This window comes from Hippocampus guttulatus, chromosome 5, assembly GCF_054856545.1.
Source record: "Hippocampus guttulatus isolate MCC_2025c chromosome 5, RoL_Hgut_1.0, whole genome shotgun sequence".
NCBI lineage: Eukaryota > Metazoa > Chordata > Actinopteri > Syngnathiformes > Syngnathidae > Hippocampus > Hippocampus guttulatus.
Genome location: NC_141265.1, coordinates 5,832,295 through 5,851,755, shown reverse-complemented (window position 1 = coordinate 5,851,755; position 19,461 = coordinate 5,832,295). Strand labels below are relative to the sequence as shown.

Below are 19,461 nucleotides of genomic sequence, written 5' to 3'. Positions count from 1 at the left end.
AATAGCGCATCCAAATCTATACCGACTCTGAATTATTCACTACCATATGTTTCTTCTTTTACTATTGACTTTTTTTTTATGTTACCTCAAGAAAATGAATAGGTAGTGTGATACATCAAAGAGCGAATCATTTCTGCGGCGAAGCAAGTGTCACTGTTCCAGTGATGTAAATTCAGTAAGGCTGAATCATTTTTGCTTGCTTTGGTCTCTTGTCCCTTTTCTTCTTTGACGTTACAAATATGAATATTTATTCTTTTTTTGTACCACTTATCATCACGGTCATTGGGCAAGAGTTGGGATGTGCTGAGATATCTATTGCAGGGCACATCGGCAAACATAATTGCCCCACCGGGATAAATAAAGCTTTCTGAATCTGAATCTGAATCTGAATCTGAATTGACATTTACACCTCAGGACAATTTCGTTTTATTATCTGTAAAAACAGTAGTTTAAAAATAGGTCATGAATCAATCATATAATCTTATTACTGATTTCAAGCTAAAAATGCATGTAGTAAATGAATGCGCTAAGGTAACTGAAACAGACAGAATGAGCAATCAAGCTGATGGGGTCTGTCGCTAGAGGTGCTGGTGATGGTGCACGTTTATTTTCTTCGGGTAAGATGCCTCCACACTGCATTATGGCAAGCTATATTGATAGGCTTCTAATGATAACCTGTCAACAGAATGTAGAGACTCACAACAGGAAGTGATCAATGATCTTTTCTCTTTAACTCGCGGCTGTGCTGTCACAAAGGGCTGCTCAGGGCGGCTTACATCTCCCAAGTGTCACATCAGGAAATTGTCACATGGGAACTGGTTTAATGAGTAGAAACTCTCCCCCCGAGGTATGACAGTTCTGTTCTTTGACCACTTAATGGCCAGGATCTGATCAAATGTGTTTGGAGAAGATTAAGGTCTTCAGTTTTGCACATTAGGAATTACGGATTGTTTAAAATTGTTAGCTGGAGCCCCTTTTACACTACTTGTGTACACCAGGATAAATTGACCTCCCTCCATGTTGCTATTCTGATTAAATGACACATTAAAAAAACTCGGTGTACTTGTTCTTTCCTCCGTTATTTCACATACTAAGGGAGTATCGGGGGGTCCATGGCAGAGCCGGGACGAGGTGTGTTTAAATAGTAAATGGCAGGTGTGTGTGAGTTACATCTCAGCAGTTGTAAGATGGAGGTTGTTGTGGTGGTGGTTGCAAAAAGGTGGCTCTTAAAAAGTGAGCTGAGAGACAGCTGGACGAGGCACACACACACACACACACACCCACACACACTCACAAGTGGAGGAGGGACCAGGCTGACGAGAAGAGGTGGTAACCAAAATGAGCAAGACATGAACAAGGCACATAAGGCCTTATCTGGAGGTCAAACCTCAAAATAAAAAAAGTTAAAATGCCTCAAAAACTTGATGTACAAGATTTTTTTTTCTATCATATCAGGTATTTGAGATATTTTTGTTCAAGTGTAGACATTTTTGAAAGCAGTGCCCAAAATACATTTAGGAGCATCTCTGTGGAAAATTTGCATTTGACCACTTCCAGAGATGCAGACTTCCATCTCTCTTGGATTTGTAGACACTAAATCTTATTTGGGGAATGCTTCTTTCATTTTATATTGACAATACTCTCAAACATGCCCACTTATAACCTCCAGAAACAGAAAAAAATATGACAAAGAACAAGAGTAACTTTTTTACTCTGAAACGAATTGGGCATCCCAAACTATTTTCGTATGTTTTCCCATCCAAAATGTCGTGTTGAGGAAAAGGGAAAATTATACCAGTTCCAACCAGTTTGAATTAAACCTATTTTTGTGTGCCACGCGTTTGCCCACGTCATCTAGTCACCTAACTAGATTGTTCCATCAGATGGAATTACCCGCATCACTCAATGAAATGCAATTATTGATTACGCTGCTCTCCTCCCTGCATCCATCCCTGCATCCCTCCCCCCCCCCCCACTCCCTCCCACCATCCTCCATCCCTCTGCCTCTGTCTCCTCTTCTGAAGTACTGCAGCGAGAGAGCACTGCGTCGGGGAGGGGTGGGGGGGAAAATCACGTTGTGCACTTCATTTACGTCGGATCCACTTCTTTGTTAAAGAAATACCCGGGAGATTTATTCAAGATGTATCCAACAATGGGTTTTAGGAAGCTCTAGCTACTTTTGTCGCCATAAATGAAGGTAAGTCTATTCTTTTCAGCATCTTCAAGTTGGTAAACCCACTAGTCTCATGGTTTTACCCTATGCAGCCAAATAGTTAAAAGTCAAAAAATAGCAATAATTTTTTTTCCCTGCAAGTATGAACGCTTTTTGTGTTTTGTTAAATAAAAGGAATTATTCATGATTTTATGGATCCTTCGTTAAAAGTTGCATGATGGCTACTGGCCATGCAACTGTCATCATTTGTGAAAGTGGGCTACGGTTAATTTAATTTGACTACTAAGGATTTGAGTTTATTCACGCTTTTCATTCGTTGTTAAAATGATCACGGTGACTAAGAATCTGGGAATTGCTCGTCAGTGCCATCATGTAAAGTTTAAGACTGACTCTAATTGGAAAGATTCTCGATAGGTTTTCGCTGTGTATCGGTCCATTCTCTGATTTGGGTGAGATTGCGATACTTCCCCCTTGATAGGAGTAGAGTTTTTTGGTTGTAGACCAGAGCAATGCAGCCGCCTGCCCTGGGGCAGTTGGAGCACTCTGCCAAAAAGAGGAAAGGGATGCGCGTGCAGGGAACTGACTCACCCTTAAATTGCACCTCGTGAGGCACTGAACGATTGACATCCTTGCGACCGCTGAACTGGAAACCCGTGGCAAAGTGCACTGTGAGCAATGCGAACATGATGCTATATTGTGCTCCGATTGTGTTTACAGTTAGAATATTTCTTCAAGAAGTGTTGTTGTGTTGTCGAAATTGTGTAATACCTTCCACTGGATTTAGAGTTTTAAAATTTTGAACAAGGGTTGTAACCCCCCCGGCCCCAAAAAAAACCCCATTACATTTTGATACATTTGAGTCACAGCGGAACCGTTCCTCCCCATAACTCAAATGGTAGCGTCCCAACCATTTATTGTTTGCGTTTTACATTATCTCCATGAACCAGACTCTAGCCTACCAACTACCAAGTTCAAATACAGTGCTCTGAAATGGTGAATCTTTTTTTTGTGTGTAATTGATTTTCTATATTTTGTATTTCAAGTCGTGTCCCCCGTCCAAAATCCAAAATGCCCCCCAGACCTTATTATCTTATAGAGCAGGGGTCCCCAACCGCCGGTCCGTGAACCGATACCGGTCCGCAGGGCATTTGGTACCGGGCCGCACAGAAAGAACTTGCCTTAATTCCGTTTTATTTATTTTGGGAATGCGAAATATGTTTTATTTTGAAACATTACCGGATTCTCCGTTACATCCGTCTGTGTCACGCTTGACTCACGTCAAGCCACGCTTCTCCGTCACGTGACCGATTACGCTAAAAACAAAACGCTGGGGGTCGCAAAATGAGTTTAAAAAACTGCTGGAGATCGCAAATGACGGCGGCCTTAAAAGTACGTTCGAGACAACTGGATTAAAGTCATGGCTGAATACTCTGAGATCGCCACAATAGCACTGTTGCTATTTCCGACATCCTACCTGTGTGAGGTGAGGGGTTTCTGCAGCAACGGCGAGTAAAACAAAATTACGAAGTAGACTGGACATAAACCACACACTTAAGGTGTCATTGTCTCCTATTACCCCGAGATGGGACCGTCTAGTTGCAGAAAATCAAGCTCGGGGCTTTGGTGAGTTGTCATTTTCATGCACTTTGAATTTGCGTTGTATCGTATTTTGAAGGCATTAAACATTACCATAGCAATCAGTGTTGCGGCCAGACTAGACGCTCCTTGTGTTTATTATTATATTTCGAAAACGCCACACTTTTCATGCAGTTCATACCATATTATTTTGTTGTATTAACCCGCCACATTTTAGATGCCGGTCCCTGAAAATATTGTCTGACATAAACCGGTCCGTGGGGCAAAAAAGGTTGGGGACCCCTGTTATAGAGGAAGCTTACTAATATTCTTCACAGTTTGCCACTGGTTCATATTGGAGACATTTTTCGAATGACGCGATCAACATGGGTTCTGAAATTACTTCAATTCAGTTGGTCACACTTCGGCCTAATTTTTGATACTCTGGCCTGTCACTTCTTTTGTCTTTTTGAATGATAAGCAACATAAAGAAACTCACAAGAGACTCCCTTTCTCATTTCACTCATGGTGCTAGCACACTGCCGGTAATGCCCACGGGCAACGAAGCAGAAACAAAAGCACCAGAAAAAAAGATTGTTTCTCTCCATTCTCTTGACAAACAATCAAGAGATTCAGCAGATGTTTCATTATTTTGTTTAGATCCTGGTTAATGACCCCCATCACCAAATGGCCTGAAGAGTTCTTGCATTTATTCTGAAAATGTGCAATCCACTAAACCTATACGGATAGAAAAGGACAAGGGGTTCACCAATGTAGTGCATGCGGGCACCAGGTAGCCCACCCCCCGGACCTCACGAATAGCCCACGGGCCTGTTCTAAAGATAGCTCACAAGTGACGGGCCATTGGGATTTCCTATTAAAACTACGGAAGTGATCATTTGAAAACATGAACACTGGCACAGATCTATAGAGATAGTGTTGTGTATTGTTATTTACCAGGTTTCGTCATGATTGTGAGAAATCCTCGAATTCACGAGTGACTGTGTATATGACAATCATCAATTATTAATAATAGCATATAACAATAACAATTTTAAAGACCATTTGTGTTGAGGTGTGTATCTAACTGGCATGACTCAGTACCCAAGATGTGCAGTAGCGCTCAGCTTTGAAAAAGTTGGTGATCTTTGGCCAAGAAAGTCCTGTCTGAACTAGAAAGGCTAAATCTGTTTTACATTAAGTGCAATAAGAATAGTTTCATGAGGGATGTTGATGGCTCATGACTATCATGGTCCAAAGAAAGAAACCATTCAATTTTTTAAAAATTTAATTGTTAGTGATACTGATAACGCTAATCCAGTGGTTCTTAACCTGGGTTCGATCGAACCCTAAGGGTTCGGTGAATCGGTCTCAGGGGTTCAACGTGATGTTTAATGATCACATGACATTGCTTGTCCAATCAGTGCTGTGGGAAATTTAGTGCGCTGAGTAGTCAACGTGTGACTGTCATGATAGTACATTGTGCAATTAAAAAAAAGTATACTTATCCCATGAAATTTTATTTACTTTTTTCTGTTTTTAATAAATGCGTTTTTTTTTTAAATATCTTGAATTTATGAAAAAAAATTATATATATTTATTTTTCACTCATGAAGGGTTCGGTGAATGTGCATATTAACTGGTTGGTTTCGGTACCTGTAAAAAGGTTAAGAACCACTGCGCTAATCATTGGGCGATGTTGGGCATTACAGCCACCTTCATTATGGTTCTCCGCTTTAGCAGAGATCTGCTCATCAAATGGTCGCTAGTTTTTCCCGTTTTTATTTTTGCAATGTGCCAAGATTAACATAAATACAGATTTTGCACGTTTGTCATTATGTTATCAGCAAAACACGGCTCCTGGCAGGCAGACAGCTCATTCACGCATTCATTACTTTTTGATACAACTTCATGATGAATTGGCATGTCACGTGAGATTTATATGCAATAATCTTTATTTCATGATTCTATTTTCACATATGGGGGATAACTGAAGTGGTTCTTTTCACCAATTGCAGTTCGATATTTTGACATGTCGCTGTTTAGATGAACATGTTTCTCTTTTGTTTCTGCCACAGCCCTCCAAGACCCATTTGAACACACAAACACACACACACGTGCTCAGGCTGTGATGCCATCACCATTTGATGAAATCTCCTAATGGAAGGCACCCCATTCTTGAAGCGCCTCCTCAGATGTGGCCACCGCTTTTCTCCATTGATGGGATTACTTGCAGCAGTGCCCACTTAGAGATTGGAACTGCTCCTAGCTGATGCTAATAGAGCAAAACCAGCTGTCAGGTGTTCGCGCTGGTTGGTGAATGCTTTTCAAAGGGCAGAAGCTGTACAAAAAAAAAAGATGCATTTGAAATTCCCCAGTGAGAAATGTGCAAAACTGGTGAAATACTGTAGATCCTGATGTAATTACTCTATGTTGCAAACAATTTAGAAAGACACAAAACACCTCACATGCCGTGTCAGGTTCAAGTGAAAAGAACACGACAGTACATTCTTTCTCTATAGCAGTTTTTTTTCTTGATTCTTGTAGACCGCCCTGCCCAAAATTGTTGTCGATTTTCACGAGGTCTTGTGTAAAAAATATTGAATAGCTCTCCCTTATCAATTAAACAGCATTATAATTTAGGATTAAAAAAAGTACAGATATTTTTTTTTTAATTAAATGCTGGACCCACACAAGTGTGTATGGATTAAGTGCTGCAGAACACAAATGATTCAAGATACAAAATAACAATGTCTGCTATGGACTGATTTTTTTAAACGCAAAGACAATTGGACATCACATGTAGGTAGTTGACAAAAATAAATCAAGCTTTTCGCAAAAAAAAAAAAAAAAAAAAAATCCCAATATGGTCCAACATGTGTCACCGTGTGCATTTAATGGAGAACAATGTAGATCATTGAGTCATTAAACGGTGCTCAGCGAAGCACATTTCTCCTCAACAACCTCTAATCTGAATTTCGATCAGCACTGAACTGTACACCTTCATAGATCCCAGCATTTCCAGCGTACACCGGAATTTTGTCATCCATATCAATACACAAGAGCGACACTAAAAAACGAAGAAAATTTTAAAATGCCCTAACCCACAATTATAACAGATTCCTTCCATCCCTTTTCTGTAGCACTTATCCACATTAGCGCAGCTGCATTTGTGAGAAAGATGGTGCACAACCCTTCACTTTCACAACCACAGAGAAAACATGAAAACACCACACAGAGATTTAGATCTTCTCACTTTGAGGAAGACATTCGAACCATTATTCCAATATGCTGCCGTAACAAATGGTCCCTGCCTCACGTGGTCTCATTGCATGTGCACTATAACACTGGTCTACAGCAAATTCTAATCAGAGATGCCTTGATGTGTCTCAAAATGTATTGTTGTCACAGATTTTAAAAATGTCTTTACATTTCATTCATGTCTTTACATCAGATTTTTGCCGTTTTTTTATTTTTTATTTTAAGTTTGCCCAATTGAGTTTGCACAATACAGATTTAAACAATTTATAGCTGGAAAAAAATCCACCTGTTGCTGAACCTAAAAATAAATATTACTGTAGACATATTACTATATCGGCGGCCCGCTGGTCCAGTGGTTAGCGCCTCACAGTGCAGAGGTAGTGGGTTCAATTCCAGCTCCGGCCTCCCTGTGTGGAGTTTGCATGTTGTCCTGCATGGTTTTTTTCCGGGTACTCCGGTTTCCTCCCACAGTCCAAAAGCGTGCTTGGCAGGTTAATGGAACAGTCCAAATTGTCCCTTTGTGTGAGTGTGAGCACGGATGGTTATTTGTCTCTGTGTGTGTCCTGCCATTGCCTGGCAACCGGTTCAGGGTGTCCCCTGCCTACTGCCCGAAGACAGCTGGGATAGGCTCCAGCATGCCCTGCGACCCTTGTGAGGTTAAAGCGGTTCAGAAAATGGGTGGATGGATATTACTATATTATATTATTGTTATTTTGCTATGATTATTATTATACTGGAAAAAAAATAGGGAGGGGGGAATTTACGCAAAAAAAAAGAAAAAAAGAATACAAACATCCGAACAAAACAACCAGACTAAACTAACAAATTAATACAAAACATGACAACATGAGCATGTACAGTACAGCAATGAAAATATAAGGCCCCTTGGTGGTGGGAATAACAGGTGAGAACATGGAAGATGGCAAAGCTGCCCTACTGCTGTCTTGTTTGCAAGTGTTAGTCTGATTGTGATTGCTCCTGTTGCTACGCGCGCAGTCGGGAGCCTCTTCTGCTGCGGTCAGGTGGTCTTCTGTGAGCTCTGGTGTCTTCTGAACTTCATCACGCCTGACAGCACACCTCACCATGCACTCCATTGATTTTCTGACAGGCAGACACCACCAGGAGCTGTGTGAGCATGCTTGTCAATGTGCATTGACTCAAGGGTTAAAAAAAAAAAAAGGAAAAAAAGAACAGTTTGTTTAAGCGACTTGGCCTAATCCTGCAGCAATCTATGCAGGGTGGCCATCATGGCCCTGAATTTTGACACGCCTCTGGCTGTTAGTTTAACAGAGAATAGGCAGTTTAAGGTGTTTCTCCGGAGACATTTCATTTGATATTTTGCCAGAAGCTTACACGATATATAGTACACGTCCTCAGAAGTAAAAGGCCATTTACTTTACTCTTTTAGATTGAAAAAAAACAGCAGAACATGGTTGTTCATTTACACAAACATTGCTGATATTTAAACATTCCTTGAAAATTATCCCTAGACTTCATTATACATTTTGAGAATGTTTTTTTTTCTCCATCACCATATCTGGGATGAATTAGTTTGAAAGTGTTACTGTCTCACTGTGAGGCACGCTGCATCCATTTTGAACACTCTCTTAAGTTACCATAACGGTTTATTTGCTTGATAAATGGCACCGCACCAATTTCCAAAAAGCTGTCATTTGATTAATTCTTATGACAATCCAAACCATCGCTGATGCCAATGACGACATAAAAATAAATGAATAAATAAAAAAGATTGGTCCTTGCTCATAACCACAGAAGTCATCCAATGAGCCAAAGAGCTTAGTGGAGTCACCTTGAATCAGCAGTGTCATTTTGTCCAGTAAAATTGCATTATGGGAGCTGGAGCTAGCCCTGTGATTTGTGTTCTCCTGACAAGGCTTCAGTGTTCATTAGAGGCTGTGGTGAACAGCCCTGAGACGCATGTGGAGGGGGCACTCTGGACAGCTCTGCATGCCCTACACTTAAGTCAGTCCAGAGATGATTTAGCCTCACGTCAATTCAATGTAAATAAGTGAAGAGTTCTTTTCCATAATGCTATAAATCCATATTCTGAAAATAAAAATACTCGTTTTATAAAATTAAAACAACTATAATACACAGTCACAAGGTAATATTGATCTTTTTAAATGTGTGTGTGTGTGTGGGTGTGTTTTAATCACATACAACATAACCCTTCAAGTGTTTTTTTTTTGAAAACAAGCATGACGTTGGCAGGTAAATTGCAAGCTCTCCCCTTGCGTATGATGGAAACGGACTCAGCCGTGCATGTGATATGGGCGGTTGGAGACCACCTTGCACCCTCGATTGTGTGTTTACGTGTGACCAAATTGTTGGATGAGTTGGGGGCGAGGCAACTCGGTGCGCCGAAACACCAAGAGAGGCGCAAAATAATCACTTTTCAGGAGACCCCAAAAACAGCGTGTTTGTTCAACCATCAACCAAAACTTCAGATTGGTTGATCAGTGTTTTAAAATGGCACATGAAGGTGGACTGACCGCTAGTACAGATTTGTGAAATGAGTGAATTTAACCAAATTTTGACATATGAGGTTTTAGCCAGACACCAATGATAGGCTATGAACAACCTGTACACTTCTGTATGAGGAGTGCAATCAAGTATAATCACAGTAATAGAACAAAACAAGCAATCAAAGAAGCAACAATCTCTCAATGTATTTGATAAACAGAGAAGTACAAAATAAAATGGTTCCCCGCCTGAAGCATGTTTTCATGCGAATTGTACTCTCACGTAATAGCCAGCATTACAATTTCAATTTTAATGCATACATTCATCTGCCATACGTTAATAAGAAGGTAACAGCAGGCCAGACTTCCAAAATTGAATTTGAAACTGTGAATCATAGTTTGAGAGTGAGTCTAAGATTACATTAGACTGGGGTCTCCCTCTCATTAGTATTGGCTGGGAAAGGACCTCTACTGTTTGTGTGTCATTATGCATACAAATCTGATGTCTGTTTCTAATGTACTGTATTAAAAGACGAGAGTTATGCAACATGGAATAATGAATCACACGGGGTCTCAATTTCACAAATGCTTTGTCATAGTGTACAGATGAACTATGACAAGAACTACGACAAGTTATGGTTGGATTGCCACTCGAGTCAAAGTAACCCTTTTCGTTATTATTGGTGAACGAATTTTAGCTAAAGTCTTTTTTTTTTTTAAATCTTAAATACCAGAGAACAGAACATGACTCGGCAGATTCTGCATCCTTTGTTTTGAGTGCTTTGTTGTTTTTACCGAAAGGCAAAGCATGAAATAAGGAACAGCCAGAAAAAACATCCATCTATCCATGGACCCATTCATCATCCGAACCGCTCAGCTTCATGAATCTTGGATTACATGACATTTTTCCACCAATACAACATACAACATTGTCTTTGCATGATAGAAAGGCCTTAGAGAATTTGAGTGAGGAGTCACAATGAGGTTTGTCACAATTATGGATCTGAAGGCGGTTTGGGGAACATGAGCAAATCGTAGTTCTACTCAACTTGGCGTCACCGTTTTTTAAAAATTGTATTTTATTTGTTGTTGTTTTTTTTAAATTCTGTGGTGACAGCACACTAATGAGTTGTGGTCCTTGCTGCTTTTTCAGACCTAGTGAGCTGACCATTCCCAGTGCAAACCTGTCCTTCTTCTTCCCTGTATACCAACTGCTTTAGCCAGGATGGAGGACACTTACAATAACAGGACTTCCCTGGTTAAAGGGGCCAAGGATATGGTCAAGGAGGCAAAGCGGCAGGCGACAAAGAAGGTCAACAAGGCGGTGGACTGCGCTGCCGATGAGTATTCATCCCACCACAACTATTCACGATTCCAGGACGATGCGGATGACGACGATGAGGATTTCTATAGGAATCCACCTAGGCAAGATGGGGAGGGTTACCATGACAATGACGAAGGCTCCAGTGATGCCACGGAGGGCCACGATGATGAGGACGAGATCTACGAGGGCGAGTACCAGGGGGTTCCCTACACAGGCGACAGAAAGCATAAGGAGGGCCAAGTGGCTCTTGGGCAACCGATGTCGGACGCAATGAGGGACAGAAAAGAGCTGGAGCAGGAACGACAGGCTGATGAGGAGGAGCTGGCACAACAGTACGAGCTCATCATCCAAGAGTGCGGCCACGGGAGGTTCCAGTGGCAGCTGTTCCTGGTTCTCGGACTGGCCCTCATGTCAGATGGCGTTGAGGTGTTTGTGGTGGGCTTTGTGCTTCCAAGCGCCGAAACAGACATGTGTGTACCTGACTCCAGCTCAGGATGGTTAGGTGAGAAAATCCGGGTCTCTATTTGTTTGTGTGTGTGTGCGTGCGTGCGTGCGTGTGTTTGCATTTCATGTGTCTTACTTTTGCCAGCGACAAACAAAAAACATTAGTAGGATGGATGAATGAATGGATGAATCCAATATGGTGTTTACAGTTTTAGAATGGAAATTCTATAGCAACCAGTCCTGTCCTCCATATTTTTAATCCACAGCTGATTTCTGAACTTGCAACCCTGCAATCTCCAATATACTTTCATAACGGAGCCACACCTGATTTTGATGAGAAAGATTAGCATGTACTGTGTGCAAGCATGTCATGCTTCAGTCTATATTTGTGTCATGTATGAAAAAAAAAAAGTCCACAAGTCTGGTATCAGGATTAAGAGGGTTGCAAGTATTGCTGTCCTCGTGTGTTGAGCAGCAGCCCCAGCAGTCTTGATGACTGTAGGTGTATAATCCATCATCACAATGCCGTGCACAGGGAATGACTCACTCACTCCCTGTGTCAGAGTGCCAGAGTGGCACACAAAAGAGTTTGGGATGTACTGTACATTGAGGATATGCTGTCGTTTGGGTCACATCATCATCGCGCATAGCGGTTAGGCTACCACTCTACATTTTATGGATCCAAAGTCACGACGCTTCTCTAAAGCAATGAATCAACCTAGCACTTCACTGACCCCAATTGTTGGTGTTTAAACAACTCTGCTCTAGTGTCCAAAGCAAAGTCCTCGAATATGTGATTGGATGAGTTTGGTATTGAGGCACATGACTTCAACCCCCTCAGACAACTTTGGAGTGAACAGAAATCGCAAACAAAGCAATGACATTAGAATGAGGAAATTACGCAGGGATGAAATAACTCAATCTGAGCTCTTTGCCCTGTTATGTGACCTACTATCGTTTGCGAGCGGACTGGATGTCTTTGTGGCTTTCATTCTATCCCCATGGTTGAGATGTTACATCTTTAGTTTTCTGTCCCTTTCCAAGTATCCATGCAAGCGCTTTTCTTCCTCTCTAGTCAAGCGAGGTCTCGAAGGCATTCACGCTCGATGCGCTCAGCTCGTCCTTGTTCGTGACTCCATCCCTCACCCTCTGTCCCTCCCTCTCGCTCTCCTTCCTCATGCTTCTCTTTTATTGAGTGATCCTCCCCCATTCTCCACTCTTTGTCCCCCCTACCGATTGCCTTGAGGCTCCTCCCTGTTTAGGTGAACATGAGTGGTGTATATGTGTGTGAATATATTGTAGTAGTATACTTTAGCATAGATAGCGTGTGTTACATGATTACTAGCACCTGGATGGCATCAGTTAGGGGTTTTCAGGGTTAATAGACTTAATTATAGGCAAAAAACAAAACAAAAAAAAAACCCAAGATAGTTGCCGTGCTGTGATGAATAATATTGTGTAGTATGATTATCGGAAATATAATCATAATATACATTGATTGTGACAAACACGTAATGTAATGCAAAACGAATCAATTTTAAATTGCCATTCTGTAATTGGTTCACTTAAAAATACTGTTGCCGGATTCGCAGGGTTGTTTGTGCAAAAGGTAAACTTAGCTGCCACAGTACAGTAGCATCAAGGTTCAACTATTAATCGATTAATCGATAACTAATAATTTATCAAAGTTACAGATAATAATTTTATATCATGATTCATCGTTTGAATGCCTTGTATAATTGAAAAGTGTCCAAAACCTCAAAATTTCAGCCTCCCAACAGTAAATATTTTCAGCATCTGAAGTTATTTGCGAAAGCAGACCGATTGATTACCTTTGTGCTTTTCAAAATAGGACATTTGCAAACATCGGCATTTACTTTGGAAAACAATCATCAACTCGTTTGACTATTTTCTGACGTGATCGACATCAGAATTGAAAAAGTTTTTGCGTTTTCTGAACTGTCTGTTTGAAATCTTGAATACAGGGATGGAAATTAAAACCTGTTTTTTAATCCGATTTCTTCATTAATCTGCAAAATAATCAACGGATGAATCAATTACAGTTTTAAAATAATCGTTCAGTACAGCCCCAAAGTATAGCTACACGTGGCTCCCAATATTAGACGCAGCTCTGACAATGCAATACAGTCCTACACAGTGTAGGACTACAGTGTGCTTATAGTAGTGTAGGCTACACTACTATAAGCACAATAATACACTTATATATATATATATATATATATATATATAAAATGAAATAATTAATATAGTATCTGGTAAGCGTATTATTTATGATGATATATTCAATGTATCACAGACTAAATTTGATTGGACGATACAGTTATTTGAAATGTGAAAACGTGAATGTTGATTGTATCAGGGCGTGTTGTTTGTGTGTGTGTGTGTGTGTGTGTGTGTGTGTGCGTGTGTGTGTGTGTGTGCGTGCGTGTGCGGGGTAGGGGCGTCCGCTGTGTATTTGCTTGTAGTGAGTGCAGTACACACTTTAAATTAGAGTAGGATCAGAGAATAAAACGTGCACCATGAGCTCTTGCGTGGTGAACAGCGAACCGGCAAGGAGGAGGGAGAGCTCCGAGATTGAGAGATTTACCAAGTTAAGAGTAATGGGGAGGGAGGAGTGGGAGGATCAGAGCAGGATGCTGGCAGACTGGTGCTATTCAGCACACCACCATTGTCAGTGAGAGGCTTTGCCATCATCTCACGCACGTAAAACAAGAAGAACTCACCACCCTATCATGACTTATTGGTTCCCGTGAGCTATATTTTTCACCATGATACAACCCCTCGCTTCTCCCTCATTTTCATTGTCACTTAAGAGGCCATTCTCCCCACTCACTTTCAGGATATCGTCTTTTCACCCTGTCCCCATCTTAGTATCAGTTAGTCTCTGCTCTTTATTGTATGATCAACCTCCATCTCCATCTGCTGAGTCCCTATCCCCCCTCTCTCTGTCTCTCTCTCTCTTTCTATCTCATATTTTTTTACCCGTGTTGCCAGCCCCTCCGTGTGGGGCTCCGGGGTCCAAGAGCAGCTGAGCATAGCTAAACTGCGGTAAGATGACAGCGTCACTGCAGAGATTACCAGCACTTGTGCACTGCAGCTCCGCCAATGGGTGGCAACATGTCTATATGTGTGGGCGCGGAAGGCGTCAGGGTGGTGGAGCCAAAGGGGCTTGGCCAGCAATGTCAGCCGGTAGTCAACCATATCCTAGCGACTCTCTCCCATTTGGGCATTGTTTGATTTAATGGGAATTATTTTCACTTGTTACTGTAATGGAGACTGGACCATGGCTGATGCTGACAAATCTCTTTTCTTTTTTTAAACTCTGCACTCAAGGCCCACTACTGTCGTGTGGATTTGATTGTAAGCCCAATGTTCCACTCTATTTTATGTCTTCACAAAATTGTTCCGGAAAATGATTACATTTAGCATGTTCGTAAGGTTAAGGTTTACCAATACATTATTAACAGTGGAAATTTTCACTTAAAAAAGATTGCCTTTGTTTTACAAACCCGATCCCTGTCAAGTTGGGTTAGGGTTATGTTAAACATAAAAATAAAATAAAAAACACAATGATTTGCAAATCATGCTCAACCTGTATTTAATTGATTGGACCCGAAAACAAGATGTTCAATGTTCAAACTGATAAACTTGATTGTTTTTAGCTAATAATCATTATTTTTTAATGTTATGGTTGCAACACATTCCAAAAAAGCTTTTTCATTGAGGCCATTGCTTATTTCAGTACGACAATGCCAAGCCACTTTCTGCACATCTTACAAGACTGTGGTTTCGTCATAAAAGAGTGCTGGTACTAGAATGGCATGCCTGCAGTCCAGACCTGTCATCCATTGAAAATGGGGGGTGCGTTATAAAGCGTAAAATACGACAATGGAGAACCCGGACTGTTGAACAGCTGACGTTAAAAGTTGATGATTATTTGCTAAAACATTCAAGGTAGTGTGCAGTGTTTCCTATGTGTTTTCCATTGCATCCTTGAATGGGTTTCACCTTGTGACTGATGTGTTTTGACATGCTGACACAATATCATCGGCCAAAACCTTTTGGTTCAGTCTGACAAGTCTTCTGACACACTGTCATTTCCTGACGTCGCACCAAGGCCATGCGGGTCGCCACATCAAAAATTCTGCAGTGTTTTTCTCACGTCTATGATGCTTGTGTACGAGCTGCTTCCATTCACACCGTTCTCTACATAATGTATCAGAAATGCTACTTTGTTTTCCTCTCAGTGGTTTTACAGTCAGCTGCAATTTGTCTTGAAAATATCCTCAACTGAGCTGCTGTGTATCGATTTTGTTCCTGTTCTTTGTCTGCAGAGTCATAAGAGCTCTGGGGGTTTTTTTCTCATTGAAATCAATGGCGGAGCAGCAGTGTGTAACCGTACAACGTGCTGAAGTTTCATTAATTAAAATGCCTTCCTGTCCAGCTTTATCATTTCAAATATGTTCTTTATTGATTAGCTGACTATAGACTGAATGTCAGCCCGATGCAATGCTGCATTATTTTACGCGCCATGGGAAGAAGACTCTTCCCACTCACTGGCCACAACATTAGGTACCCTGATTTGATCTAATAAGTGGAAAGGAGTAGGATTACAATGAACAGGATTTATTTTTTAAATTCTGGTGAAAAAAGGTGCAATGTTCCATGAATCAAGTGAGTACTGCCGATGTGGCAATTCAAGGAGTATTTTGTAAGGTGGTAACTCAGCAGTCCTCATCGTAGCTATGTTATACATTTTTTTATTCATAATTTTGTGCCTTATTTTCTTAGAGTTTTTTCCCCCTGTATATTATGACTTTTTTGTTGTAGTATGTTTACCTCTTCATTATTTTCATTGACACTGTCAAAGCAAACTAATTGTGGGTGTAGTTTGCAGCAGCTGCACTACATTATACAGGTACAGAGAGCCGTCGATATTTCCCTTCTCATGTTATTAAAAAGGTCAGCAATATTTGTCTATATACTGTGTAGCATCATCCTTGTAGATGCAGTGTGGCCAGTGAGAAATTGCAAGACTCACAAGCCATTGCTTGTGGCCACAGAAAACACAATTAGGTTGCCCTGAGATGGCTCCCAACCTTTCTTTTGGCCATTTAGCATTTAGCGACAGACCTCTCTTTGTTCCGTGATGTTATTTTTTGAGTTACAGTATATGTGACACTACAGTGTACTGCCCTGCTCTTTATTGGGGCCAGCATTGCTGACATCATGCGCCGAGATGGCGTGCAGCAAGCTGGAGAGAACATCGATAAATTCATTGCATAATTGACTGTCCTGTGTAGGGTGGATTCATTTGTCAACTGCATTTAATGCACTGCATGTAGGAGGGAGCGCAGGTGCTTTCTTGTTCAATTTGGCGCCTGTCTGCCTATACCACTAAATCCCTTGATGAAGTTTCAAAGATGCAAGATATAAGGCGTGTGTTTTCTCTGCTTTATGATGCACAGTTTCCGCATTGTTCCGAATGCAGCCCATGTAAAATTTGGCACAATAAAGAATTTTACGGGGACACAACAGATATTGTTCTCAGCTAAAGCGAGGATTTCTGCAGACATTATCGAGCGTAAATACACCTTGCCGTTAGGTTTAGTGCAATGAGGGTGAATAAAATTTACTGCATGGTCATATACACTATGTACATTGTGTAGCTCAGCATATCAAGCAAGACCTGATGTTTGCCACCCAGACTATCCAGATTAAGTAATTCTCCCTTCAGATGGCAAACATGATGATCAATGGACAAATGATCTCATCTTATTTAAAAAAAGGAACATAATGTGATGAAAATGGTTGCAATTTATGGTTTCGTTGTGAAAACAGCTTCCATATGGACTCAGCCATTAAGAACATTATGCACTAATCAAAGCACAAGTCCAATGTTGCTCTATCTTTTCATTTTTCACATTTCGCCTGCAGAACTGTCTTTTTTTTTTAAGACTTACATTCTAAAACCTCTTAGCTCAGTGTCTATGACATAGAAATAGATTTAGACAATGTTATAATATGCACTCAGGTTGTTTATATATGCAGTCGCTATGTATTCGGAAAAAATGTTGAATGCGCCGCAGCATGTAACCCTTTCATTCACCCTGTAACATGATAACATATGTAAGCTGTCCACTGTAGTAACCGCCGTCCCTGAAAAGGTTAAGCTACAGTTGTAGTTTCCATCGAAGCTAATCACGTTGCCTTCAACAAACCATCAAAGAACGCATTATTAATCCTGTTATGTGTAAATAACCTTTCGAAAGACCGCGACTCTTTTGGAAGATTTTTACAAGAAAGTCAAGTTCTGTCTCTCTGCTTCTCTTTCCAGGGAGCATTGTTTACCTGGGGATGATGCTGGGCGCATTCTTTTGGGGAGGAATGTCAGACAAAGTTGGCCGCAGACAGTGCCTCCTCATTTGCATGTCCACAAACGGCTTCTTCGCCTTCCTGTCGTCTTTTGTCCAGGGTTACGGCGTCTTCCTTGTTTGCCGCATCGCCGCAGGGTTCGGGTAAGACTGCTGAGATCCGGGGTCACGCAAGCGCCAATTCCTTTGCTGAAATGATTTGTGAAAGTCAAGACAGGGATGTGTGCATTTTCGTGTTGACTTGGCATCCCTTTGTATCAAGTGTTGCGGTCTCCATCCTCATTACTACTCCCTTTGCCGACGAAAAGCTGCAATCGATTTCATTTAATGATCACTTAAAGCCGAATTCAAACTACGCAGCAGCACGAGGACTTTAAAACACTTTAAATATAGATCAGATGTTTTGCCCTGAGAGATCTACTTTCACTGCAGGTGCAATGCAATGTGAATTATACAGTTTTATTGCGAAAAAAATACACATTCTCCAATGTGAGATACACCTGAAAAATTGACCGAGCTGCTGTAAGATGTTCTTAAGATGATTTTTTTTTTCTTCTGCAGATGTCAGAAACGTATTCATTTATCGACGCTATGTATATTATTGTGGTTGATTTCCTAGGGAACGAGTTGTGAGTACATCCACTACATAGCCAGGAGAATTTGGCTTTGAATCTCTGTTGGAACATCTCTGTTTGGATTTTCCACATTTGTTTGCGTGGTTTTTTTTTTCGGGTATTCAAAAATCCGCCAAACGTGTTTCATTGCTAAATTGCCCACGGGTTTAGATGTGAGTGTGAATGGATTATGATTGTGGTTTGAATCGTATTGCAAATGGTGTCAATCAGAACTGAGCAATATAATGTGTGGTGGCTCTCATCAGATTGTGCATTTTACCCAGTGTTTCGTCCAGCAAGTGTTTATCAGTCCAAATCCAATGCACCTAATTGCAATTACCTTAATCATAAGCAACCACAACAACAATAACACAATAATAACATAAAATACATGATGTATTTTTCTAAGATTGGTTCATAAGCACACTGTAAATGATTTGAGAAACCTTCTCTCACTACAATAGTAAATACGTGTACTAATGCAGTGATGTTGTAACTGTTCGTTTGGGAATTACTGCAGTGATTGCAGCTGTAGCTTACCATAATTAAAAACTGTCATTGCAACCTTTATGTCAAGGCAGGTTGTATAGTGTGTGTCACGTTGTGCTGTAATCCAAGTAATATTGTGATCGAAAAGCCTTTTAAGCCCCATTCTTTCATTAAGGAACTCACATCATGAAATTAAGGTTGAAAAAAAAAATGCAACGGCTCATGGAGCTACTGTGTGTCCCAGTTGAAAATCTCTAATTTGCACTTTTCTGTGCTTCTTGCAGGATAGGAGGTGCAGTGCCCATTGTCTTCTCTTTCTTTGCAGAGGTTTTATCGAGGGAGAAAAGAGGAGAACACCTGAGCTGGCTGTGTATGTTTTGGATGATTGGCGAGATCTACGCATCCGCCATGGCTTGGGCCATTATACCGCATTATGGTGAGTTTACGTGCTCACACTCACTGGAATAAGTCCGATTGAAGACATGCACTGTATATACAGTATAGATTTGAAAAAAATGTATATACAGTATAGATTTTTTTAAAACGTTTTACAGAGTCGCAGATGAGTGACCTGACTTATGAATTTTTCGATATACAGAAAAATCTAATTTCAATGTACCGGGTACTCACAAATTTACTTCCATACCCTGACTTTTCTTTTTTTTTGTGTAGGAGCATTTGTTTGCATCTGTACTGATGGCAC

General features: G+C 40.8%; 1 protein-coding gene across 1 annotated transcript in view; it reads left to right on the top strand.

Moving 5' to 3' along the window:
- The first annotated feature begins 2,082 nt into the window (after positions 1-2,082).
- The window catches only part of sv2ca (synaptic vesicle glycoprotein 2Ca), a 28,245-nt gene continuing 10,866 nt past the window's right edge, over positions 2,083-19,461 (top strand). The window contains exons 1-4 of the mRNA XM_086110538.1: positions 2,083-2,197; positions 10,646-11,318; positions 17,619-17,799; positions 19,043-19,194. Coding sequence (XP_085966664.1) covers positions 10,718-11,318; positions 17,619-17,799; positions 19,043-19,194 — 934 coding nt within the window. The 5' untranslated portion in view covers positions 2,083-2,197; positions 10,646-10,717. The remainder of the gene's footprint in view (positions 2,198-10,645; positions 11,319-17,618; positions 17,800-19,042; positions 19,195-19,461) is intronic.